The sequence below is a fragment of the Phaenicophaeus curvirostris genome, chromosome 21, assembly GCF_032191515.1.
Source record: "Phaenicophaeus curvirostris isolate KB17595 chromosome 21, BPBGC_Pcur_1.0, whole genome shotgun sequence".
In the NCBI taxonomy this organism is placed as follows: Eukaryota; Metazoa; Chordata; class Aves; order Cuculiformes; family Cuculidae; genus Phaenicophaeus; species Phaenicophaeus curvirostris.
Window position 1 is genome coordinate 4,339,315 of NC_091412.1, and position 27,161 is coordinate 4,366,475.

General features: G+C 44.3%; 1 protein-coding gene across 1 annotated transcript in view; it reads left to right on the top strand.

Annotated features, from left to right (window-relative positions):
- Positions 1-27,161, top strand: part of GALNT17 (polypeptide N-acetylgalactosaminyltransferase 17) — a 202,727-nt gene that overhangs the window by 52,229 nt on the left and 123,337 nt on the right. The window contains exons 2-3 of the mRNA XM_069874228.1: positions 3,382-3,565; positions 23,984-24,150. Coding sequence (XP_069730329.1) covers positions 3,382-3,565; positions 23,984-24,150 — 351 coding nt within the window. The remainder of the gene's footprint in view (positions 1-3,381; positions 3,566-23,983; positions 24,151-27,161) is intronic.

Genomic DNA, 27,161 nt, shown 5'->3' on the forward strand with positions numbered 1-27,161 from the left:
AGCAAATTTCTTCCTCTTCTGTTTGGATGTGAATTATCGTTCTTGCCAAAAGTTACTTGACTCTTGCTTGAAGTGCCATGCACCAAAGTGACATCCAAGCTGCACGGATGAACCCTTCTGACAGCCCGAACTGGAGGCTGAAATGTTTAAACAGCACAAAGACAGACACGGAGATCCTCCCTGTCACATCGCACCTGGGAATATTCATCTTTGTGACTGCCCCTGCGGGTGTGTGCGCTATCCTGGGTGGCAGTGAAAAAGAAGATGATGGTCTGGTAGTAGTGCCCTGCCCAGCACGTATGAATCGATCACCTTGATTGACTCCTTTGGTTAAATGACATGGATTTGTTTGTGCTTCCAGAGATGGGGATTATAGGAGTAGAAGGGCTGAGAAATGTGTACTGAGAAATAAGGGAATATATGTAGTGAAGAGAAAGATAAGCTGGGTATGTGTGTCTCGTTGTCACGATCAGGGTCTTGGAATAAAGCAGTTAATGGCATTATAGGCCCGTCAGTCAAAGCTACTGAATATAAAGTCACATCTTGGCATTTCTCTGGTGTCTCCGCAGTCAACAGAGAGGCTTCATTTTGACAGGACCCTCATTTTGCCTTGTCACAGCGGAGCCTGCCGCTTTGCGACAGCTGAGGGCATGGTGGACACAGATGAATCTATGTTGGCTCTGTCCACGCTTTGACTGTATTTTGAGAGAGATGGAGTGCACACCAACTCCTTGCATATCTTTATTCTGTAATAAAACCACAGATGGGCAAGTGAGGAAGGTGTCCTCATGCTGTCTAGCAGCTCCTACCCTGCTCTACCCAGGATGGCGGACAAGGGAGGAAGGTTTGGCTGCAGAGTACACACAGCCTGCAATTTTGGTGCAGCCTGCTGAACTCCTTGGGAAAGATATTCTTGCTCTGGGCATCTTTACTGCTGTTAATACCAGCTCGGGTCCACCAGGTCGAGCAATAGGGAAGAGGCTGGTATAGTCGGTTCCTGTGGTTGTTAGTATTTTGGATGCAGAAAGCCAGATTCTTCGTCTCTAATTTCAGATACTTTACCAAGATAGTGTTGTTGGAAGCCCGATTACTTTAGTCAAGAGAGAGATGAGCCCCTCTGGAGACTAGTTCAGATCTTGTGGGGGATGAATTAGCCTTGGAGGGATGAGTCTTTCCCTGTTGACTTTAAGTGTGGAACTATGGGAGAAATGCTGCCTTGGGTTTCTGAGCTAAACAGTTATGATCTGTTGATAATAACCTCAGCTTGTTTGGTTTTTTTTTTTAAAATCTGCTTTAAACAGAGCAAGGTACTGGGATGTTAGTGGTTGTGAAGTCCTACTGGGTGGGAACCCCGAGTTCCCCTGCCTGGCACTAAGGTTCTCCATCCACAGAGCCTCTGCCAGCCCAGCTCAGAAAATTCCCACTTCTCTTCAGCCCATGTTACAGATGTGTAGATACAAAGCATCAATAAATAGCAAAGCACTGAGGAAGTGAGAAATGTGTTAAGTAGAATGAATTAAAGCAAAATCAAGCTTTAAAAGTGAACTGGTAGGTGCCGAGGATCCCTATAGTAGAAGTACGAGCATGCTAGATGCCGTAGAAGTGCTTCATAGCTCTGTGTTACTGTCTTTGTGGGCAAGAGCTGCCACTGGGAGACTGGAAGACAATTTCTGTTGGATTTTTGGTGGAAACATTTAATGGGAAATATGAAGAGGGAATTAAAATTATAAACTGCATTTCTGTTAGAATGTGTCTGTTTCAGTGGTAAAACCCTCAGCTGATGAAGTAAGGAAGCTGTTTTGCCTTTTTGGTGTGACAAGAAGCAAGACGTGATCTAGGGTACCCTCAGGAAATGTGTGTATCTACAGGTGCAGTGTTCCTGAGTAGAAAAGATCTGGTTTTCATAAAGAAGTAGGCATTTTGAGATGAGATTCTTAAAGAATACTGTTTTAATTATGTTGGAGTCTGTGTCTGAAATGAAATTGGTACGTGTTCTCTTCCTAAGCAAGCTGAACCTTGTCCCTCTAGGCTTTTGGGGTTAGCAAGTTCATGGAGCCATCTCTGGCCTTCTGCAGCCCAGAAAGTTCTGCCTTTGCCAGCTTTCTTGACTTAGTCCTCTGGCTGTAGCTGAGCCTTGAGATGGAAAAAGCCAGCTTGGATATCTAATCCATCCCGTCATGGCCAGCTGCTCCTTGCGGTTGATTTGTTATTATTGTCCTCAGATAAAATCTAATCAAGCCCAGTGCAGTCAGAAGGACTCCATCAACTCTCAGAAGCTCCCTTGCAGGGAAGGCCATTTAGAGGTTCCTTGTCAGAAGGAATAACAGTAATTTCTATTTGTGTGTTTGAAATTGTAAATTACATTCATAGGTGATTTTCTTACTGCCTCACAATACCACTTTTTGAGGAAAGAAATGTTTAAATCTGTGTCAGAGGGAGGCAGAGTGTTTTGTCCAGAAATCCATGGGAAGTTTGGGAGCTGGACCGTGCTGTTGGATCATGAAGCCCCGTGTATAACCTCATGGTTATTGTCCCTTCTGAAGCATCAGTGGTGACAACAGTTGGTTCTGTTCTTGGTCAGGGCTCTGCCATTAAAACCAAGGGGAAGATACCCTGCTGCCTTTATTTAAAAAAGAAAAAAAAAAATCAACAAGTTAATCCATCCATTTCTTTGTGGTTTCTCGTAAAAAGAAGAGTGTGAGTCTCTGCTAATGAAAAACATTAAAATTCTAGGAATCCTGTATAATAAATAATAACATGAGCATGAACCTGGCTTCCCGCAATCACCACCAAATCATCAATACAGCTCTTTTTGTGCAGCTCGTTTTGAACTTTGCCTGTTTCCTTCAGCGATGCAGATATAAATAAATAATTCTGCTTGATAAAGGTCTGAGAATGCTATACTTAAAAAGATAAGAAAGCTTTGAGGGGAAATTGTTTTTAAATCCATAACATTTGTATGCTGTTCGCTGTTCATACTGAGCAAAAATTCATTCAGTTGGCAGTTAACCAACCCTATTTTATTCTTATTCTGTGTTCAACCTATCCTCCTCCTGGGGACACCTAACCTTATATGTAATTACCTCTCTGAGAGCGGGAAGGAGGCCTAAATAACCTTTCTAACAACTAAATAAGCGCACAGATCCCTAGGACAGGTTATCAGTTGGATGCTGGTGGTAGAGCTATCAGGAACATTGGGTTTGAGCCACGAAGAATTTAAAAATCTGACTCATTTTCTTTCCAGTATTGAGGCAAAGAACTAGAACTTGGAATATCTTCAGAAAAGCAAAATAGGCCATGCTGGGTTATTTTTGATAGCTTGGCAGTAGCAGTGATGAATTGTAACAATGACAGTTGTTTGTTTTTTTTTTTTATTTAAAGGTCTGTCCAAGTCACTTGGTCTCATTGAAGGCTATGGTGGGCGCGGTAAAGGTGGGCTTCCAGCCACCCTGTCCCCTGAGGAGGAGGAGAAAGCAAAGGGACCGCATGAGAAATACGGCTACAACTCCTACCTCAGTGAGAAAATTTCACTGGATCGTTCCATACCAGACTATCGTCCAACCAAGTAAGTACCAGTTGCCCCATGAAGAAGTGCGCATAATTAGGTGTTATCTGAGCACCAGGAGTGATAGATGCTGTCATATTCTCCTGTGATGCTGTTTGCTCTTCCTGCCTTATCATTCACAGGCCTTGCTCAGTAATGAGCAACTAGTGGAGTTTAACCAAAAATATGGTACTTTGTAAAGATGATTTATCAGAGGAGAAAGCAAATTTCTTCCCGCTCTTCTCTCTCCTGCTTTTTATTTTCCCAAAGCAGTACATTATTTTGGGTGGTAGCACTGTGCTACTGTGCTCACATCTGCTTTCATTGGCAAAGGGCTGTTCATGAGCCTTTGGTGTTTATTACCCTGTGAATGTGTGCGAAGACGCTCCCTCTCTCCTCCCTTGTCAGCTCCTTCATATTCCTGCAAGACCTCCCGGGCTGCTCCTCCTGGGACGCTGCTGTGGGATCTCATGTTGGAGACCTGTGTAGGTGCTTTGAAGGGAGCATAATGACTCAGGTAGCAATATCCCTCCTCTACTCTTTTCCCAGATTGATCTTTTAAGATGATGGTGCTGCTTACCTGCTAAGCACCGCAAAAGAACAGACTTTAAATGAGATGCCACATCATTTTGTTAAGAGTTTGAGAAAAGACATGCATTAAGTTCATCATTCTGAAAGTTAATTTAAGATATGGCTAGCGGAGTGTTCCTCAAAATAGGAAAATGTCAATTTGTCCAGGCCTGAAGTAAAATCCCTGATTAAAAAAATTGGCTGAGAGAGGCTTAGATTCTGAAAGATGTGTGTCAGACGCCTTTTATCATTAGGGCAGTGACAAAGCCATTGAAAATCATGCAGCAAGGGGATGCAGCTCCATGTCTCCAGCATACCGGCAAATTGTTAAGAATGTGAGAGCATGGAGAGCTTTTGTTCCTTCCCTTCTCTGCATGCTACATGAATTTCAAGCAGCCACTCAGAGTTTCCAAGGCTGTCAACCGCTGACAACAGAAATATTTGGATGAATTTTCCAAGGAATGGAGGCCCAGCCTCTAATTCTGCCAGTGTGGTTCGTCTGGACAAAATGAACTGCAGGTACAAATTGCACCATTGGCTTATAAGATATGCAAATCCCACTACAATGACAAATCCTTGAAGTGAGACCTTCTCTAGCAGTTACCTGAGTCTGAGCTGCTTATTTTTATTTCTCTTCCAGAACTCTGGCTTCTAGCAGAGCCAGCATTACTTTGTGAGAATTAATTTGAGAAGTAATGTTTTTTTCAGATCTGGTGGGGGAGGGGAAGAAAAGGATTAATTCTGACATTTTTAGGTTTGCATTGTATTCCTCCTCGGTGCCACTATCCATGATTTCATGGTAGGGTGGTGGGAAGGACAGAGCAGGCACAGCTATTTATTAAATATGCATCATTTTGGAGCTGAGCTAATAATTTGGAGAGAATTTGTGAGTACTGACTGCAGCTGCATAACTTAAGAGTCTTTTATCTATGTAAGAACTTCGGGAGTGTGTTTCGGTTATTGCTTTTTTCCTTTTAGGGATCAGTTGTCTTGGTATTGTAAGAGAGCAGTTGGTCTGGTTATGAAACAGGCTTGAATTTGCTGGAGGATTTGGAAAGTTTCATCTTTTTTTGCTTCTGACTTCAAGATCCATTCGCTCTTTTGTGCAAGCAGTTTTATGGCTGCTTTTATGAAGAGTTTAATACAAACCATTTAAGTCAAGTATCCTGGTCTCTGATTAAAATAGATTCAAGTCAAAGGAAATTAGCCTAAATGGTTTTGAAATTGCAGCGTTACTGGGGGAAAACTGTTGAAAACCCTCCAGCTGATAAGCATTACAAAGCATGTATTAGTTTTAAATATAATAGTGAAGCCTCTTTGGTTCAACTAAAGGCTGTTCAGTATCTGGAATGTCGATGGACTGTTCCTAGCAGCAGCGGTTGCTTATAGATTCTCTGGAACACATAATCCGCCCTCCCTGGAAGTTTTCAAGGCCAGGTCAGGGACTGAGCTGCCAGGTGTGGTGGGAGGTGTCCCTCCCCGTAGCAGGGGGGGTTGAAACTGGATGATCTTTAAGGTCCCTCCCAACCCAAGCCATTCTGCATTTCTCTCCTTTTAATTTTCACTTTTTAAAAAGAAAATATTAACGTGATATTCCTGAGCGATGAGCTGTGCTGGATTTAGACCTCTTAGTCCTTTTCCTGTCCCCCCTTTGTGACTGTGACCAAAGTGAAGGGAAATAAGGGGAGCTTAGGGGAAATTTGGCATGTGTTGGAGTCTTTCTGTATTTAGCCTCCCTGCAGCAGGGCTGCAGAGCTGCAGGTGTGCCTGCTCAGAGTCATTTGCAGGCAGGTGTTGGCAATGAGGAGTTATCATCAGGCCCAGCTGATGCCCTTTCAAAGCCCTGTCCTGAGGCAGCAGAATGGCCAGAAGAGGTGAGTTTCCCTGGAGGGAATAGTCCAGAGGCGCTGGATGCAGGATGGGCTTAGGAGAAGGGAAGATCTTTCCCAGGACCAGGAGTACCTTTCATGTCTGGATTTGGGAGCTGTGGTGTTTCTCAGTAGTTTGGCTTATCATTTTCACTTTGGTTATTAAAACGCAGTTTGTTTGAGGCATTTTCTTTTCCTTTCTTAAAAGCTGAGGCTGCTCGGTGAGGCTGGAAGGTAGAAAGTCTCCCCTGCTGTTCACCACATGAGCAGTATTGGGCTTTGCACTGGGCTGATTCCTGGAAAATTACTGCTGATTGTGTGGGTACGTGAAATAACGTGTGTGGTCCTGGTGCATAAGGAGCCTGTGTCTGTAAAACCTTAAGTCTTGAGCTTCTTAATGCTGATGTTTCTGATCCCAGCCTTCTGCTGAGTCGAAAGGTTACACTGAGTGTGTAAAACAACGTGCTTTTAGGGTGTGTAAGGTAATGGTGTTTAGTTTTGGATAACCAGGAATCATAGAATTGTATGATTCTATAATGGTGTTTCATTTTGGATAACCAGGAAAGCCACTCCCTTAGCTAAAATAAGGGAGGAGTAGTATGTTGGTGCAAGGGAGCTTATTTCAAGTCTTGCTGCGGAAGAGTAGCATAATGAGATAGACATGGAAACACATTTCTATCTTGCTTGATTAGCTTTTGGGACTTTTAAGATGAGATTCCTGCGTGTTTGGGAAAACAATTACTGCTTCTAGATTCGAGGCACCCAAGGTGCTGCCTGCAGGCTGTGGGACTTGTACACAAAACTCCAAAAGAAATGAGCTGGAGAGATTTTCTTCAATTGTCTGCAAAAACTGTGAAGGACAAGGCTGATCTGTGAGCTTTATTGTTGGTCAATTCACAGCATTTTCTTCTTGCCTATGAGATGGAGGGCATTAAAAATACATGTTGTTTTCTTTATTCAAGGTGAAGCATATTTACATGGGGTGTTAGGGGCTGCTAATATTCCCCGCTTAGATACTAGGTTTTATGCACCTCTCTCTTATTCTATGATATATGATTTAATGGGAACTCCTCCTGTGTGTAGCAGGGAAAGAAAAATTGCCGTGTTAGATCAGTCTGCCTGTCCATCTTATCCACTATCTAATCTCCCATAGTGGAATTACCAGATGCTTCAGGCTGAAGATATCATAGTAAGGAAAACTATGAAATAATCTGCCCATCTGGTACGTTCTGTATTCTCTATTCTCTCTTTTCAATCCTATCTAATATAAACGTGGAGTTCTCATTATCTCTTTAAAAGTCTATTCCTTTCTGGAATCCTGCTAAGCTCCGATTCAGTGGTATTTTATGGCATTATGGGATTAAGGAGTAGATTTAAGAAAAATAATACCCACAATTGTTAGGACTATTGAATCATTGGGTGAAGATGACATATTCCTGCTGCTGCGAATTTCTCAACAGCTGTTCTCGTGCCGGCAGGCTTCAAGTCAAGGCAAGGTATTAAAGTGAAGAGGAAAAATGGTGTAAGCGATAAGCAGCTTCCACAGCTTGATTTTGGGAGTGTTTGCAGGCTCCTTAGCAAGTACCCACTGTACCCACTCCTCCTCCCTGCTTGTGGGTCGGGCAAAGCGTGGAAATATGTTGAGGTTGTGTACGGGGAGCATGATCTGCTTTTGTTTCTCGCAGCATGCGCCTGGTGGTCCAGCTTGTAGTGTCCTGGGTAGGGCTGTACCGTCCTAGGGAAGCCGTTACGCAGTTCCATGTTGCTGACTTGATTTTATTTTTCCCAGTAGCAGGTTTGGGGCTGGAGTCAGTCGTTATGCTCAAGTGTCTCGAGTGAGTCAATCACCTGTTTGTCATTGTAGCTGCCTTCCTTGGGAGCAATTGGGCTTTTTAGCACCATCTGGCTTGAGCTGGTTTTATTATCACAAACTTCTGCGTAGCAGCCAGTTGAAAGTCTTTCTTTGGGATATAGTGGAAGAGAGGAGTTTAGAGAAGACTTTGGGTAGTTCTTCGACAGCTTACTTAAAGGAACTAAATCCATTCTTGATCTTATTTTTATTTAATGTGGTCTATATGTGCCCTTTGAGGGGTGTCAGTGTGGATGTAGTGGGTGCTAAAACACTGGTGAGCGAGCTGTAATGGAAGGCACCTGCTACCTTTGTGATCTCTCCCCACCTGCTAAGAGCCCCTTGCCCTCTTCCAGGGGCTTCCCTTTAGGTCTCAGCCTCCACTGGGTTGTTGCAGGATCAAAGGACTGGATTTTGGTTTTATAATCAAAACTGAATGCATCTTTCTAAAGTTATGAATGTGGATGTAACATCAGTGCTGTCAGGAGGATGCGCCTTGGAGTCTCCTGCCTATGAGACTGCACCTGCTTTCACATCTCGCTTGTGCTGGACTCAAGCTGCTCTCATCCATTTCTGCTCTCTGGGACTTCCCTTGCAGACTTCAAGACAGGAAATGTTTTGTGCTGTGAAGCTTAACCTGTGCCCTGTGGTTGTCCTTGACAGGGCTCAGGAAGATCTAGAGGCTTCATGTGATATCATTTATTTATTTTCTTGTGAAGAAGAGCAAATATTTTCCACTGTGGAAATAACTAAAAGAAGACCTGGCTTTGCAGTTGCTGTTGTCTCTGTTTTCTCTTGTACCAAGATGCTAAGATGGGATATTTGCTCAGCCCGCATTGTGACTTGGGCAGGAGACTACCCTGCACGCTGCATCATACATCAGGCATCACATTTGTTTCAGGGTCTTGCTTCTTCTCTAGAGTGGAAGGCATACAACCTCCTTCAAGCTCTGCTTGAAGCAAAATGCTTTTTACCTTCTTCCCCCCCTGCCAAAGGGAGCATATTCTATTTGGTATTCAAGACTGAGATCTGCAAATGTTATTGCAGTAAGTGAGAGCGCTCGTTATTGGTGGTTTCCTCAACATTTTTAGGAGCTGGAACATTCCTGGAGTCACACAGTTGTGACATTATGCCAGTTACTTAGTCATGTCCTGCCATAGGGTATTTAGCCAAGCTCGATGAAATGAATCTGAGAAGGACAGTGCTTAAAAAGACAAAACCAAACTACTTGAATTATGCTAGTGATATTTACTAGGGAATAGTTTCATCCTGGTTTATTTGTAGTCATTGCTGTTTATTGCAAAGCAGGTCAAAAGAGCCCTTTCTCTCTTGCATGCATGATGCCTCATTTTACCTTAGCAGAAAGGTTTCTGTTTGGTTGGCTGGGCTTTTCAATCCTGCATCTGAACCATAGAAGGGAGAAGAGACAGGATATAGTGATTTTTGTTCCTCAAATAACTGAAGGAAGAACTAGTGAGGAATGAAGGTGGTGTAAGAAAAAAAACCCAGAAGTGTTTCAGCTGTGAAATTCTGTTTGAATAGCAGAAGGGGCTGTATGAAAGGTACTTTTCTTCTAGGGAAAACATCAGAACTAGTTGTGTGTATCTTCTCTCATACTGGATAGTTGGGGCCTGATCCAGCATTGTATGAAAAACACTCCTGCCCTTTATGTTTCTATGGCTAAGGCCATAAAAAGCCCAAGTAATATTTTCCAATACTTGGAAGAATACCACCTGAAAATTTTCTGGGAGAGCGAGCAAAGAAATGAAACGGTGAGTACTGGCGTCAAAGCTATGGTGTAAAGGAAACATCCCTCAGAATAACGCTCCCCAAAACTACATCAGGGCCAGGTTGCTGGATACTTTCCCTCCGTGCATGCCATCATGCCCAATCCTCCTGATCTCCTTGGGGCTTTAGGCAGTTTTATTCTGCCAGACTGCAGATTCCTGGTGCTCTCCAAAGGGACAGTGGCAAATCTCTCCCGCTCCTCTGCCTGGAAGATGACAGGGGTAGGAAGATACTTGCAAACCCAGCTTCAGACCTGAAGCAGTTTTTTGTTTGTTTGTTTGTTTTTCTGGAATCATCAGGGCACTTGAGATCTCCCCAGAGCTGCCGTGTTGTGTGTGCAGGCACTGCTTGATGCCGGGGAAACCCTGTGTCCCACCTGCCTCCCTGTGTCCTACCTGGATGGTGCTGTGACTTTTGGATGATTTACACAAGAGGAAAGAGTTGTTTTATCGCTGCATTGTTCTAGTACTGATGCAAACAATGTGCTATTGAATAAATACTGGTATTGATCTTTATTCCTCAGCGCATGCCAATATGCATGTTTGGAGATATTGTTATTGGACTTCCAGTAATCCTTTTCTGGAAAACTGGGCAAGTTAAGTCTCTAAAGACTCAGTGTTCTAGCTGTGCTTGATATTTGCTGAGTATTTTTCGTGCCTGCTGCTGTGAGCTCTCAGAGGGAGCCAGCTCTGTGGCGCCGAGCAGTGTGGTGCCTGGTACATGTGCAAAGGCTCCACTGGGAGCTGTGAACAATCACCCTGCAACTGTACGTGTCTGACTTCCTACCAAAAACTTTAGGGGTTTAATTTTTATTTGCATTCTGTATTGAGGTATAGAGCAGCTTTCTATGTTTTCCTTTTGATGTGAAAGTAATTCAGGTGCACTTTAACATCCGTGTGGGCTGTGCAGGGAGTCACGAGTGTGTCCAAAGCCTTTGAGTCTTAGGAGTCCCGGGATCTTCTTTAAACTCAGTCAGTAAGAAAGTGCTTTTGGGAAAGTAACACTAGAGTTTCAGTGGCTGTTAAGTGATTCTTTTACTATCATTTAGTGTAATCTTGAAACACTGTGACTGTGGATTTATGCACATGGCACCTAATTTTTTTTTTATGCAATAGATTCCTCTCATTGTCAATTTTCCCTTCCCGACTACAAAATTATTCCCTATTCTTAGAAGTTTGGAACATGATGCTTCAGGGAAGACTTCTATCTGTGAAGTACGCTATAAAATATTTACTAATGTAAACCTAAGTATTAAATGCACGCTTTGGCAGAGGATGGGATTAGTATAATTTAACAACTTGCTTTCGTGCTCTTCTGAACTCTGGCGATGAAAAATACCTGCATTATCATAAATACTTCTGACTAAACTGTACTTATGAAAATAAATTAAGCAAATTAAGCTTTGGATACACTTCTTTTAAGTTGGCTTCCAGAGAAATCAAAGCTTGTATGTCTGAGCTACCAATCTACTTCTATGTAATGCAGAGAGCTTTTCTATTGCCACGGGAGCTTTTTGAATAGGTTGCATATTCTCAGCCAAACCAGGCAGAGGTATGAGTTGAACACTGATATCTTGACAGTATCGGTCCTGAAGTCATTTATTTGTTTTCCAGCATCCAAAGTGATCTGGTGTATTGGCTTGTGTGCCCAGCAGGTTGTTGTCTTAGGCTGCTGGTCTGAACACGTGCGGCTCAGGTGGGGGTGAGCTGGCCCTTCTGTCCGTGGCTTGCTTCAAAGGACAGTCCACCACAAAGCATAAATCCTTGGAAACAGTTTGAGTTCATAGCTGATTTTTTTTTTTTTTCCTCTCCCTGCTGTCCCCAAATCATGGTCATTCCATAAATCTTTGGCCAAGGATTTCCCAATGATTCTTTCTCCGTATGTGTGAAATGGCTCATCTGCAGGGGGACAGATGGGTGAGTGGATGTGCCACTTGTCATTACTCTGGCCTTTATGCCTTTTAGATGTGACTGAACCTAATAACTTTATTACAAGAGCCCCGCACAGAAATAAATCCTGTTCTGCACATCCTGTTTTTACAACACAGCAGATCATTTCTTGTTAAAGCTTGCCAAGTAAGTCATGTGCATTTAGAAATGCCTGTATATCCCTCAGGAATTAAATTGTAATGTGCATTTTAGATATCCTAATTCTAAAATATAAAGCATAATGCTTTGGAAAAATAGTTACTGGCAATAAGGGAAGTGCTTTAAAAATAAACTTCATGGGGAGATGCAGGGAGTTTTAGGTCTTTAATGAATAAAATAGAGATCAGAACACAGGCTTCTCGTAAACTAAACACTAAAGTATACCAGATAGCATTAGGTCTTTTAAGATGCTCGGGTAATAGGAAAAGGTTTACTCTTCCATGTACTTTATAGAGTAGACAAAATTGGTTTAATATTGATAATCTCTTTTGCAAGAAGACACGTGCAACTGAATCAGCAAAATAGGAACGAAAATAAGCAATCAATGAATGGAGCATGATTAGGAAGTGGCAATATGAATAGCAGTCTGAACACTTGCTTTCTTTTAAGCCTGTTCATAATCTTTACAAAAGCCAAATGAAGATCAATTCATTTCCTGTTGACACTTTATTTTTGTGAAGAGAAAATGAATGAAGCTTGTTTGAATCAATAGCTTTGGTTTATGGCATTGCTTGTCACCGGTTCAGAAGGATATGCAAGTTTTTTACTTCCCTACTGAGATTTAAAAACAGAAAGCAATAGTGATTGGAAGTCACAGCTGAGAATCAGTCTGTGTGGATTAAGGAAACTTGAGCAAGCTTGAACCTGCCTACGTGCATTCTACGCACTGTGTGTAGACAGCAGAGGATTGCAACATGATTTATAACGTGCTGTATTGTAGTCACGGTGCTGTGCAGCCCCATCACGAGTAAATCATTCAATCCAGTCAGTGCACCATTAGTACACAAAAATTTACCTCCCATGTTTTCAGCTGCATCAATATAAAGCACGTATGGGCTTTCTGCGACAAAGCAGAGCATGTGCTGGGTCAGGATCTGGGAATAACTCCTGGCTGCAGGTGGGAGAGAAAAGCCTGGTCTTGGTATTGTGCATTAATGGATTAAGTTTGACTGTGCAGGTGGGAGGTGATTTTGTATTAGATCTTTGCCTTTTGCCTTGTGGGAAGCCAGTGAAAGTCAGATGGGATTCATGGGGTGAGGAGGCGCAAGAAGGCTCCTGGATTTTACTACTGTGTGGTTTTCAGGTGTAGACCCAAACCTCTGGTTTTTGTGGGTAAATGACAAGGGTGTGTTGGGAAGGTGTAGATCATGCGTCACTGTCTGTGTTTCCGCGCAAGTTTGCTGTTTCTGTTTTGTGTTTGCTCATATCAAGTGTATCATGGCCAGTGCTGCCTAAAAATGCATCTAATAACGGGGTTAGTGTTTACAGCCTGAAGCTGTGGTCTCCGTCTGTCTGCTTGGAGGCTGGTGGTGGCACGGTGAGAAAGGACCTGACTTCAAGTGTGTCAGGCTTTAGATACCCCTGTTAGTTTAGTCTCTCTGTTGCGGCAGCTCGGGCAGGCTGTGGTTGGGCTTGGAGAGCTCTCCTTGTGTGATTTCCACCCTGTAGAAGTCTGCCAGACCAGGCAGATGGTGATGCCCCCTTTGCTGAGGCTGGTTGAATTCTGACAAGTCTAAAGGAACTTCTACAGGGATTTCTGTATGTAACAGAAGAGGTTTAAAAACCTTTCCATCTTCTCAGTTCATAAACCCATCAGCAGATTGGATCTGTTGTTATAAAAAGAAGAGCTATCTCTCAAAAGCTGTTGTGCCTTTTAGGTACATCATTTTTATACCAGCTGTTCTGGTGAGGGCATTGTTCCACCCTGCGTTCCAGGCAGCGCAAGCATTGGCTGCTTTTCTTATTCATTGCCCTAAGTGTGTACTGAGATGTCAAAATCTTGAGTTCCCATGAGATCTATTCTAGTAAGATGCCTCTAGGGTAAGGCCATATACCAAGGATTTCATTTTAAATGTGGCAGGTGAAGCTTACAGCTGCAACGGTTTTATACCAACCTACCCAAGTAGGGCTGGGAGCTTGCTGGTGTGATTGCCACACTCAAGTCACTGGTCCGGGAGGCTCTTCACTGGTCATGCCCATCTGAATGTTCAGTCTAGGTCTACCTGTGATCAAGGCAGGAAAAAGGCATTTCCACCTGCCCAAAAAAATAGCTGCCTTAGTCTGATAGCAGATGGCGATGTACTTATACCTCGGATAGAGGGGTGCGACAAATTGTCCTTTGGCAGTGGCAGTGTCTCTTCATAGAATCACCAGGTTGGAAGAGACCCACCGGATCATCGAGTCCAACCATTCCTATCAATCGCTAAACCATGCCCCTCAGCACCTCGTCCACCTGTCCCTTAAACCCCTCCAGGGAAAGTGACTCAACCCCCTCCCTGGGCAGCCTCTGCCAGTGCCCAGTGACCCTTTCTGTGAAAATTTTTTTCATAATGTCCAGCCTTAACCTCCCCTGGTGGAGCTTGAGGCTGTTTCCTCTTGTCCTGTCCCCTGTCACTTGGGAGAAGAGCCCAGCTCCCTCCTCTCCACAACCTCCTTTCAGGTAGTTGTAGAGAGCAATGAGGTCTCCCCTCAGCCTTCTCTTCATTGACCTCAAAGGAGCTTTGACTTCTGCCTTATACTGGATGTTTCTTAGCCTCATCCGGTGTTGCTTCTATATGATCAGCTACCTGGGAACTAGACACCGCTAATAGATGATGTCAAAACATACACTGAATTTACAGTCTTACATTGCTGTTTTTCATCCTGTGATATCTGAGCACTCACGCGCTTGTAGCTGTTGAGGATTTGGTTGCCCCTGTGTAGTAGAGTCAGCGTTCCTCTGCTTGGCAGCACCGGCTGGCGTGATGCCAGCCTTTCCTCAGTGGAAACGCAGGATCTGCTCAGCAGTTTGATGGTGAAGTCGAGAGCAGACGTCGTATTGCTGCCTGACCGCTCAGGATCTGCAGCGCGTTGGAGGTCAGGGTGCTTCTTGCTTTGATGCAATGATGCCCATCTTTGTGAAGTGCTTTAGACAGCCATTTTCAAAGCCTGTTATTTTAGACCTTGTCTGTTTTGATATTTTTCAGTGTTCGGCTCTTTTTGGAGGGGATTGTTTTAGAACAGTCAAAAAAATGCTCTTATATTTTCTCCCTGTCTGATGCACTTTACCTGTGGGAACAGAAAGGCCAACAGACTGTCAGAGATATTGCAGCAGGGCAGGTTTTGTTCCTGAGCCCCGCTGACCTCCTGTCACCTTGGGGTTGACCACTTAACTTTTGCATTCCCTCATTTGGAGCACTGATAATGTTAATTTTGAACATCATCATGTGCTTAAATCAGCAGTGGTTTAGTTAAGGGGAGAGCAGCTTCCTTCTCCTGAAGACTTGACAAACTGAGGCTCCCCAGCTCTTCTGTAGTTGTCCAGGGTGTCCAGGTGTGGCCCTGAGGTGTCCAGGGTGGCCAGGTGTGGCACTGCTCTGTCCTAAGCTGTCATGGTGAGTTTGTCTTTGTGGGACTGATGAGAAGCAGGCAAGGAAGGAGCTGAGGGGAGGCTCTACGCTGTCTTGGGATCCTGCTCCACCAAAAAAGCCATGATGCTCTGTTTCTATAATGGAGTAAAATAGTTGGTACATCGTATTTGGGGGGCGCTTTGAAAGTGCGGTTTTGGGAACTAGAGGGTCACGTCATCCGAGGCACTGAGAGATGTATTGATGATTCTTTTTGTTGCAAAATGATGTTTGCTCCAGCTTGGCTTTCTAAGAGATTAGTGAAACAGTAATATATATGATGGTAATTTTGCAGAGAATTCCACTTAATGTGCAGAAATTCTGAGTTGTCTCTTATGCACCCTTAGCTTTAGTGTTGCCGTTCCATATATCATTGTAGGAAAGGCATTTAAAAATATATGAGCTTATTAAGTTCAACTCTCTCTGCTGCAGAACGATGTTTTATAGGAGAATCTACAAAACCTTTTAAAAGCTGCACCGACATTGTTGAGCACTTTTGTGATGCTAACAGTGTTTTAAGGACAGTAAGTAACAAGAATCATTTATTCCACTAATCAAAAGAATATTTGCCTATTTAAACATTCAAACCCTCAAGCCTAATACAAGAATGAAGTGTCAGGAAGGGATAAGCTCTACATAAGCATGTTAGCTGGACTTATTTTGTTTGATGGTCAGTGAAGAATGATTAATAACTATACTTCAGGAGCCAGATTGGGGAACTACTGGGTGCTCAGAATTAAAAATATACAGTGTGATGGGGGAGGAATCCAGCCACTGGAGCATGTAGGAGAGGAGGAATGGTTTGAAAACTCTTCATCCAGTTCTTTTATGAAGAAATGTGGTCTCCATGGTCAGAATTGCCTTCTTCCACAGGCATGTAGGATCTGGGTTCCCCTGCCCATTTTGTGCTACCGCATAACCGGCACAGATTTTCATGCCTGTTTCTGTCTGCCCAGTTCATGAATGTTTATTATGGCTAATCATACAAAAAAGAAAAAGAGGGGAGCAGTAGACCCCCCATCAGTAGTTATAGAGAACTTCATAGGATGTGGGAGCAATACAGAGCCCTCAAAACTTCGGGCTTTCTGCAAGCCATGGGTGTTTGCCTTTCTCCACGGCAGCTCCTGCTGCTGGCATTTCAAAAGGTCATGTAGAAGGGATGTCACCTTCATGCAGCATGGGAGAATTGTCTTGAACAGCCCCAAAGGGCATTTCTGCAAAGATGAGTAATGGTGTAGCGTCAAAGCTAATGACAGCGTAGCTATTAAATAGATACACTGGTCATCAATCAGCCTGGGCGCCTGTCAAGGCTCACACGAAGGGCTTCTGCTCCCTAGACCCTCTGCCATGTGACAGCAGAAGCAACGAGTCCAACACCTGCATGTGGCCATGCAGGGCTGGGTGCTTCCAAAAATCATCTTGTATGATGCTGCCTGATCCTTACGGGTGCCAGGTGTCAGTCAGACCAATTTCATTGTTCCCGTGTCTGCTTGTCGTGGTTTAACCCCAGCTGACAGCTAAGCAACACATGGCTGCTCACTCACTGCTTCCTGCTGGCAGGACGAGAGAGGAGAACCAGGGAAAAAAAGGTAGAAGTTGTGGGTTGAGATAAAGACAGTTTAACAGGACAGCCAAATAATAATAATGAAAGACTATACAAACTGGGTGATGCAGAACGCAACTGCTCATCATCTGGTGGCTGATGCCTGAGCAGTGATCCTTCCCCTGATAAACTCTCCCCCCTGTTATATGCTGAGTGTGATGCTAAACGGTATGGGTTAGCCCTCTGGCTAGTTCGGGTCAGTTGTCCTGGCTCTGTTTGCTCCCAGCTTTTTGGGCCCCTGCTCACCAGTAGCGCATGGGAAGCAGCAAAGACCTTGACTTTTTATAAGCATTATTTTGCAACAACTGAAATCATGGGTATGTTATCAACATCGGTTTATTATCAATGTTGTTTCCATACTAAATCCAAACCACAGCACTATGCCAGCTGCTAGGGAGAAGAAAATTAACTCTATCCCAGCCAAAACCAGGACACTGGTAAGAGGGCTTACAGGTTTGTGTCAGACTGGGGACCTCAGCTGCAAGTTGTTTGGAAAGGGCTTTAAACCAAGGGAAGGCAAGTGATGGGTGGCTGGCGGAGGCTAATCTTTCCTCCTGTTATGTTGTAAGAACTCACACAGATGTAGCTTCACTGACTTTGGCTTTCTCTCCATCATTGTTGTTCTCCAGTTACTGGTTAGATCCGTGTTTAAAAATAAAAACACAGCTTGAGGGAAGGTGGTTGCTCTCTCTCTTTGCTCTGATGTGGCTCCTGCTTTCTGGCTTGGGTGCTGTGGTCTCACTCAGGACCTCTGCATGTTTTTTCTTCCCTCTTGCTGTAGGGCATGCTTGAGTGCTTCCTTTTGTGAGAAGGTTTTGTTTTTCTTTGGCATTCCTTGAACTTTCTGCTTGGCTTCCCTTGCTGCTGTGTTGGCATCATCAGCGAGGAGCTGAGTTGAGTGTAGAGTTGGAAGTGACCTTTGCAGAAGGGTTTGTGCTGGTGGAGCTGTGGGTGGAAATTGGCTTTGGGGCATTGATTTGCAGACCAAAGGGTAAATGGTCAAATCTGCAAGCAGAACCTCTACTTATGGTCAAAACTGCGCCTCGGGCAGTGCTGCGTTGGTACCAGCCTGGAGGAGAACAGCTTGTGGCAAAATGCTGTGTGTGTGGTTCCATACAATGCAAAAATGTGTCTCAAAGCCGATGGCGACACTGTTTTACCGAGTGTTTTAATGCACAGGGAGCAAGAAGTTAGGGTTTTTCTCTACCTTGCATAAAATTGTGATTTAAAAACATCTGCAGCAGCAGATACCTCTCCTTCACTGGTCTTTCTCTAATATCTCTTTACCACCTGATCCTCCTCTCAGTTTGTCCCTCTGGATCTTGACAGACAACCTCCGCGTGTTGTTGAACCTTCCTTTGCACCATCTGTCCTGTTGGAGAGATGGCTCCAGGCTGGACAATGGGCATTAGGAATGATTTGTTAGAAATGTGTCATTAGGAATATCTGGTTATTGGTGGATCATCTTCATTTGGGCTGTTGAAGCCTGTTTTTTATCTAGATCCAAGTTTTAGCTTTAAAACACTGGGCATATTTGAAAACCAGGGCACATCTAACCTGTGAGGTGTTTCAGATTTATGGAGTCACTGCCTCCTCACTGGAAATGAGGACAGCTATGCTTTCTGCTTAATGGTGTTTAATCTTCACGTAAAGCTTTGGTAGGCATATTTATGTTGAAGCTGGAGGAAAGGAGGTGGTACAAATGGCACAAATCAGGAAGAAAGTGACGGTCTGTAAGATTTGAGGTTCTGTGCAAGATGGATGCATGTGCTGTCGGGAGCGGATGACTTGAGCGAGGCACATCGCGGAAGATGGAAGATAGTTCCTGGAACCAGTGATGGATATAATCTTTGATGCAGCATCTGGGGTTAGCAATTACTGCATCTCTCTTTTTAAGGGGCATTTCTGCTTTGTGATCTGGGGAGGAAAGCAAGTTGCAGGTCTGTCAGTATTCTCTCTGGACTAATACGTGAGTGCTGTGGCTCATTTTTTAGAGTATGAGATAGTCGTCCTGCTTACAAACTTTGAAAGAATCGAATGCATTATTGTCTCTTTCATTAAACTAGGTATTTTTGTGAAAGGTGCTACCTGATGGCACCTGCCATCTGTCAGAGGAGATTCTCCATGCACAGTCAGCCAAGTTACACTGTTGGCTTAGTAGTCCACTCTCAGCTCTGTGCTGACATGGTTTGATCTGGAGCTGACGGATCAGACAAGCAGGAGCCTCTTTTGTTCCAGAACTGTCTGTGTTCCAGGTTGTTCAGAAGCTGCACTCGTTAGTGCTGATAAATGGCTCGTATTGGGTGAGTGAATGTGTAGAAACCAACTGAGTTTGGTTCTGGTACTGGACAGTGATTCTAGGTGGTCAGTGGAACAGCTTTGCACCCCGAAAGACAGTCCTTATGGATTAATGGGTTGATAGAGTGGATCATGTTAAATCACAGAGCAGGAATATGTGTCCTTTAAATATTAAGTGCTATTTTGTGGACTCCTCTTGCTCCAGGAGCGTTTGCTGTGATTCCAGGTGATTTTTTATTTTTTTCTGTGGGATCACGAAGCACTAAATGATATGATATGCTTTTTCTGTTACTGAGACAGCAATAAACATCCTAATTGCACTTGCTGCACTGAAGGGTAGATTTACAGCTGTGTGCTGAGCATAAAACATATGATGGGAGGATTCCAGGCAGACTCCTGCAGCAGACAGAAATACGTAGTAGCAAAACTTAGCGGGTTCTTTTTGTTTTGGAATTGGCTGACATGATTAACGTGGCCTGATGTACGCCAAGCTGTTCAGCATGAACCCAGCCATATTTCCCCTTCCCCCTCTCCCCTTCTCATCCTTCATTTGTTTCTGAATGGCTTCTTACATAAAGCAGTAACTGTGAAAGGTTCACAGTGAAAAACGTCCTCTGGAAATATATTTTGTTTAATGCATTTTCTGCGTGTTCTTCTGACTGCAAATTTGAGCTTTGTGTAGAATCAAGACCTCTGACCCAAGAAAGGTGGCAGTGTCTGTGGTCCAGTAGTTCTGTGGCCTCTGCTCCCATCCTTGGAGAACCTGCCTTGCGGGGTGGCGGGTGGGGAGGACACTGGGAGCTGGTCTGAGGAGGTGCCAGGCAGAGGTTTATGCTGGGTCTGGTGTCTGGTCGGTCCATCAGTCTGTTTTCAAAGTGAAAAAAGATGTATCTGAGCCTTGGACCGAGAGTGGGGTAATCCCCACTTCTTCCCCTGTTTGAGGGCAAGCAGTGCTTCTCATTCAGAGCTCAGAGAGGTCCTTAAATTAAACCTAATGCCATGTGTTAGGAGGTTTTCCCCAGCCTCTCAAAACTTAGAGAGTTTTGTAAGCATGATTTAATGGGATGTAGTCAAGCGTGATTTAATGGGACATAAAATGCTCTTACTCTGATAACCCATTGATCTAAATGAGAGACAAAACCATAAGGGATCTGTTTCTTTTTGGTATTGATTCACGATGTTTTGATATAAATCCTGCAAGCAGGTGCCAGCCTATGTTTAACTGAGGAGAGAAAGATTTAGTGGGGAAAATAGCATTGTGTGACCTGCACTAATTAGTTTAGAGATGTTGGCAAGCAAGTAGTGTTCTGTCGTTTACCAGTCGAGTGTTTCTGATCTATCAGAGAGGATTGTGAGGGATCAACTGCAGTTGGTTTTCTCCCATCAGGAGTATTTTCAGATGTGAAGGCCAGGTGTTGCCCTTTCATAGGCTGGCACAGCATCTCTGTCATGCAGCTCTGTCTTGGGTTCACGTGCAGATGTGCACCCAGTACATGGTGGGGAGGAGTTCCTGAGACAGCTTTTTGGTGATAATGGGCAACAGAATGTGGGCAAATTGAAATCTAAAATGAGGTGCTGGTCTTGAATCGCATGGGCAGCAGCGGGAATGGATTGTAGTGATGTCTCCATCGTATTTAATTTGAAGTTTTCAAATGAATGCGTGTTCCCTTGGAAATCTGACTTACTGGACTGAGACCTCATGGGCAGGGCAGATGCAGTGTGAGCTGAGCATTAGAAATAAAACCTGAGCTCCTCCTCCTAAAAGGCATGAGGAGCTCCAAAAACTTTCAGTGTACGTGAGAATGGATTTGCTGTGGAGTTAATTCAGGTTCTAGAAAAGCTTGGCAAAAATCTCAGCACAACAGGTTTATTCCTCCTGCTTTTTGCTTCCTGCATGCTGCTTAGCCTCAAGCTCCCTGGAGAATCACATTTATCTTATTAATTGTCAGTCCCCAAAGAGACCAGCCCACGGTCTGAGCTGAGGGCTCCAGCTGCGCTAGAATCCAGCTCTGGCCCTGTGTGTCCCTCTTGGATAATTAGCGAGACTTGAATTCTGAATTTCTAGAAGCATTTTGGCTTGGGACCGGAATTTTGGAGGTACTATCTGGCAAGATGGGAAATGCATTCTCACCTGAGGGCAATAACAGTGGGCAGAGGGGGAAGATGATTCAGGTGTGATTAGATATCCCACACAATGCTTGGGACTCCTTCCTGTCGCTCCTGCAGGGTTGATATTGTTTTTTGCAGTGCCATTTCTCTGGGTTATCCTTGAAACACTGAAGGCAGCAGAAATTTCACATCACGCGTCTTCCCACCTTGCACTGCTACAAGGAATTGCGGCCCCTTAGCTTAGGAAAGGTGTTGTGCTTCGGGATACAGGAGGTAAGCTGGGTGATGGGCAACTCCTCAGCCTCGCCTGCCAGCTGCCAGTGGGGTGCTGACCTGCTGCGAGAAGGCAAATCCTTCCTGAATCACGATCTGATGTTTCTAGGAGAAAAACAATCAAACCGCTGTTTCTCTGCCTGTGAATGGTCTGAAATGCGTGGCTGAACCCCAGCGTCCACATCAGTCCCTTTTCTATTTAAAATGTTTAGAAGAAACTCACCAAACAAACCAAACCCCATCGCTTCCCATCTCACATGCTTGTTATTCCTGCTGTTTCTAACAAGTTCTCCACTGGCCCTTCTAATTATGTTTGAGCTCAAGCATTATTTTTCGTTTTTCCCTCCCTGGCCCCAGGAGAGCCCAGAAGCACCAGGTGTTCTCCTGCACACGTGCATGAGCAGTTGCTGCCCCATTAGGTTGTTGGTAAGAAGCTGTGGCAGTGGAGCAGGAGGCTGGAGTCCAATAACACATGGCTGCAGGCAGAGAGCATCACCCATCCCAGTTGTTTTTTTACGCCACCAACTGAGGAGAGTTCGTCTGACATATTTGAAGTTACTTTGGTTTGAAATTGTTGCCTTCCCTGTTCCTGTGGTTGCGGCCGAAGGCAGCGGGGAGCACGAAGCCATGGGGGATCGCAGTGTTTCTACAAAGCCTTTTCCTCCTCGCTCCCCGCCTGCCTTTGGAGAATTGCACAGAGGAACAATGCGGGTGTATTTGTGTGCCCACTCCTTCCCTGGATTTATCTCTTTTCCCCTGTATCTTTGTTCGCCTGTCCTCAGCAATCGAGAAAGGAGAACCATGATAAGAGTGGTGCAGGGTGAATGTGAATGAGCAGGAGATGAACCTCAAAGGGCCCGATTTGGATTTTCCTCCAAACCTCTTTGATCACAAACTGAGCTCTTTATCCCTCCGGAGGGTGCCCCAGGGGAAGGCTGCCCAGGGGTGTGCAATGATTAAAAGGAAGTGCTCTTGCTCCTGTGACCACTTTCTCTTCAGCTTAGCAGGTATCGACATATATCAAAAGCAGGTTTTTAGTATCAGTCAGTTTAGTTTGACTTTTGTGCAGGATTTCGGGGTCAATTGTCACTTCACCCCATCACAACTGTTCATTCACTTTAAAGAGAGATCGTCCCTTTGGAAGATCCTTCTCAGCACTGGGTACATTCCTTTTTGTAGAGAGCTTGGTTTTCTTTTGGGTAGGCAATAGTTAAATCAAGAAACACAGCCTTGTTTTTATCCAACATACTTGTTTAACTAAAGAAGATTCATAAAGAGCTGTGTTTCTGTGAAAATCTTTGTCTCCCAGGTCTCCTTTTGCAGTTGGAAGAATGCCTGCTGTTGCCTAAGAAACACCCAGCACAATTAAATACGGAATCATTGTTGGAGAGTCAATGAGCTTGAAGGGACTTGAGATGTCATTCCTGCCTTTGGTCTTTCTCTGCTTATCTGAGCTGGATTTACTTGATAAATGCTTATTGTAATTCTGCTAACACTGCTAATGTTGCGTGTCTAATCTGTCATGAACGCAGAAAGGGAGGAGGGAGGCTTTTTTTCTTCTCCTTCCTTGGCATGTATGTATTGTTGGGAAAGCTGGGGAGTTTAAGTTGTGTGAAGTAGTTAAAGATCACCTGCTTGCTTTCTGCAAGTAGTTTATTAAGATTAGGTTTCTGGCTAGGATGAAGTGTGGCATTAAATCATTATCTGTAACTCTCCGGGAACGATGTGTGTGCCCTGGAGAGCTGTGGGTTACCTGGAAGACGACCTCTTCCACTCAGAACTACCCTAGTTCTGCTCCATGAATGTTCTTGCTCTCATGGTCTGGTGTGTCGATGTACATGTTGCTTTTTAGGGGTGCTAGTGGCTGGTAGGCAACTGGGGACCTCCTCCCACTTGTTCTGCTCCAGTATGCAGACATGTGTGTAAGCAGATACCCAGACACAAAACCAGCTTGAGTAGAACAATTACTTCTGAAACTCAGGGAGAGGATTGTGAGTTTTTGTTGTTCATAGCTATAGGATAGGTTAAAAGCAGAGACACCACTTCATGGCAATGCTCTGCTGGGGTACTTTAGAGACAGGAATGCGTTCAGAAATATCTGCAAAGAGAGCTAAAATATTTATTAGGACTTTCTAACCAAGAGTCATTTCATATTCATTTCATTCCAAAGCAAATGGGAAGAAATTTCCTAAGTGCTGTTTAAGAACAAAACTCATTTCTGACCACAGCTGCAAATGGCAAAGCCATTTTCTCAGTGCTGGGGGCTGCCGTTTGTTGCGTTCCCCCATGCACACGTACACAGATGTTCAAATGCAGCTCTAGCTTTGCACCCTGCCCTTGGTGCTCTCTGACCCCAAAGGGTGTTCTCTGTCACTGCTGTCTTTTGCTGAAATCAGGTACAGGCAGCTGTGGTATCTGGCTGTGCAAAGCTGTGGGACGTCTGCCATTGTCTTGTGCTGGATGTTAAATTTGTGCCCAGCTCAGGTGCTGCCTGGTGTGCTCTGCTAACCCTCTCTCTTTCTCTCTCTCTCTGCCCTTTATGCTACAGGTGCAAAGAGCTGAAATATGGCAAGGACCTGCCTCAGATCTCCATCATCTTCATCTTTGTGAACGAAGCGCTCTCGGTTATCCTGCGATCGGTGCACAGCGCTGTTAATCACACGCCAGCTCACCTCCTGAAGGAGATTATCCTTGTGGACGACAACAGTGATGAAGGTTAGCAGCACCGGGATCTCGGGTCTCCAAAACACTGGGAGGGTGTTTAATTTCTTAAAATCTCATGAAGGAGTCGTGCTGCTTTGGGAACAATGACACTGCTGGGAGGCATGTGGTGTGAGGGATCAGGCGTGGTGCACCTCTAACTACCAACATCGAGGTGAGGGAAGAGACCTTGGAGTCTAGTGAACTATTCTACTTCAGCTGCTTACAGTGATGTTAAACAAGACATTTTCTCCATGTATATCTGTTTCCCTATCTGTAAAATAACATCCCAGGCTTTGTAAATGACTGGGACCCTGTAGAGGCTGTCCTTCCTCTTATATAATGTTTTGGTATGGGAAGGATAAATAAAGAGGAAGAGGAGGAAGCAAATACACCCAACCTGCTCGAGTCAGGCTGTGACAAAATGTGGAAGGGGATGTTAGGTTTCCCTAACACTTGTGTTGTTGGGTTCAACCTATTCAGTCACTGTTGCAATACCTTCCCTTCTGGCTTCTAATAGCACAAAGCTGCAGGGAGTGGCTTCACATGGAAGCATTTTCAGACTCTTGATTCTTCCAAGATTTGGTTCTCCCGATATACGATTGAACAATGTTGTTAAAGTAGTTAAAATCTTTGAAGAACAGCAAATGGTTAAGTTTGTACTGCATGCTTGTAATATTGTTTTAAACAATAATATATATGTCCTGTGGATGCCATGATCAAAAGGGAAAAATAGGGAGGGTGCAGGATGTGGTGAGCTCATTTCCAGAGGGAGACTGAGAGGTTGCTCATCTGTCTGCAATGAGATGAGATGGTATACAGAAGCTACTCAAGCCTGTAAAAATAGGTACTCAAATACTGTGGTAATGAGCACCATAGAAAGCTGATGATTTATAATTACTAGTAAAAGAAGCAGGAGGGCAGCTCCTCAGCTGGTGGAAATCACAGCAGCTCTAGTGCAAAAGCTGGACTGATGGGCACCAGTGAAGTCACTGGATTTCAGAGCTATTTGGCTAGTGAAGGGAAAGTGCAGGTGATACTGCTGCATGTTTAGCGTTGCCCAGCACTTAAAGCATTCAGAGTACCCCAATAAGACATTGCTGCTTCAAATTTTAGCATATCAATGAGGTGAAGAGAACACTTTAAAAGAGAACCCACTGGTAATAATTATTGAGCTTCCCTACCCATTGCTGTGCATAAAGAAATATGTTTCTAAACAGCCCCCACCCATCATTCAGTAGGCAGCACCAAGGCTAATATTGAGTGAAGTACTCTGGAGACGCTACTGAAAAGCACAGGGCAATGGAATGAATCCTTTCAAAAAGTGTCACCCCTCCCAGTAAGCTGAGCATGCAGCTGGCAGTGAGGATGCAGGATGAAATCTCTTTATCCACCACTGAGATTGCAGGGCACTGTCTTTCTTCGCTGGCGGTTCACTGTGAGGGCTGGGCCAGCGCTGGTGGGGTCTGATGGTGGCAGGGTAGCAAGGTGGGTGGGCAAAGCTTGTGGTGTGCTCAAGGGCTTCCATCTCTGGGATTTCTTTGTGAAGTGCAAGCTGACTGAGCTGCCTGGGTTACATTGGAGCGCCCAGTAACACCTACCTATCCAGGGAGGCAGATGCACGTAGATGACCTTAAACTGAGGGAAAAATTCAGATGATATGTGCAGGAGGTAGGAAAATCCCAGCCTTCTTGCACACCTAGCAATGTGTCACTGAGAAGATGTGTTGATTACTTTGGGATCTTGAGCATACTGAGTCTCTACTGTTGGGCCAGGGTTGTGCTGGGGGCTGTTCAACACTTGAGCACCAAGGTGGCTCCGTCCTCAAAATCCTAGTGATGGAAGTATACAAGGAGATTGGAGAGTAGGTGTAGGTAACGAGGTGATGCCGTTAGCAGGTAGGGTTAGTTAGTAACATCGGTATGTACTGTTGAGTCTTTGTGGGCAGCATGGCAAATGGATGTTTTAAGGAGGAGTTTGAAGGAACATAATGAGGTAACTTGGCAGATGTTTATAGAGAGTGCCTCCCAAGCGTGTAATAATGTAGTTTTCTCATGTAAAAGAAATGATACAAACCAGAACGTATCTCTGGGACCCATGCATTCACTCTCTGTATCATCAAGGAGCTTCAATGACAGCAAAGGATTACTAATGGCAATAACATTGTCATATAGTTCCTTCTAATGGTAGGAAATAATTGTGAGCAGCAATAGCAACATCGTGCAGTTGATGCTTTGGATATTACAAACAAAGTCGTTGTAATATATGGATTTGGCTTCTACAGGAATATAATTACTGGAAGATAGTTTCTCATGAGCTCTAAGATTTAGAGATGAATCCTGGAGAATCAAGCATGAGCGCTGAGCAGAGGATGGGGTTGCGTGGGTGCAACTTCGGTGTCTGTGATTGAACAAGAGGAGGAATTATTGCAGCCTGTTGTGAGCAGCAGTGTATGTTTGAGGATGGATGGTGTGTCACAAAGCTTAGGTATGGCTTTGTACACCTGAAACAGTTGGCCTTCAGAGAGCAGGAGCTCAAAAAATGTAGCTGTGTTGTACCTGGTGGGTTAGAAGAAGCAACTTCTGGGAAACGTTCTAAAGTCTGCAGCACTGGCTCCACACTGAGGGGTTTCAGGGAGCTCTATACACAGACATGAATAGGAAATAGAACTCGCATGGGGAATTGAAGAACAAAATGTGTTCCCAAATCAAATATTAAAGGGCTTCTGGGATTTCCAAGTCAACTTCACGTTTTAAAATCAGTCTCAGGGATGTAGGCAAGAACTGTGTACTCTTGCTGGTGTTGGCCCTTCAGAGGGACCACTGACTAAGTACACAGCCACAATCAAAACCTTCTGGTGCTTTGTAGTTTCAGACTGGAAAAAATTGCTTCTGAAGCCTCATTAGACGCTTCTTGCTCTTATCTTTGTTGTAATGTGGTATGTACAACACCACCACACAACATAAAAGTATGCCGTGAGAGATTAAAAGTTAATAAACTCAGTCATTCAGATTCATTATATCTGA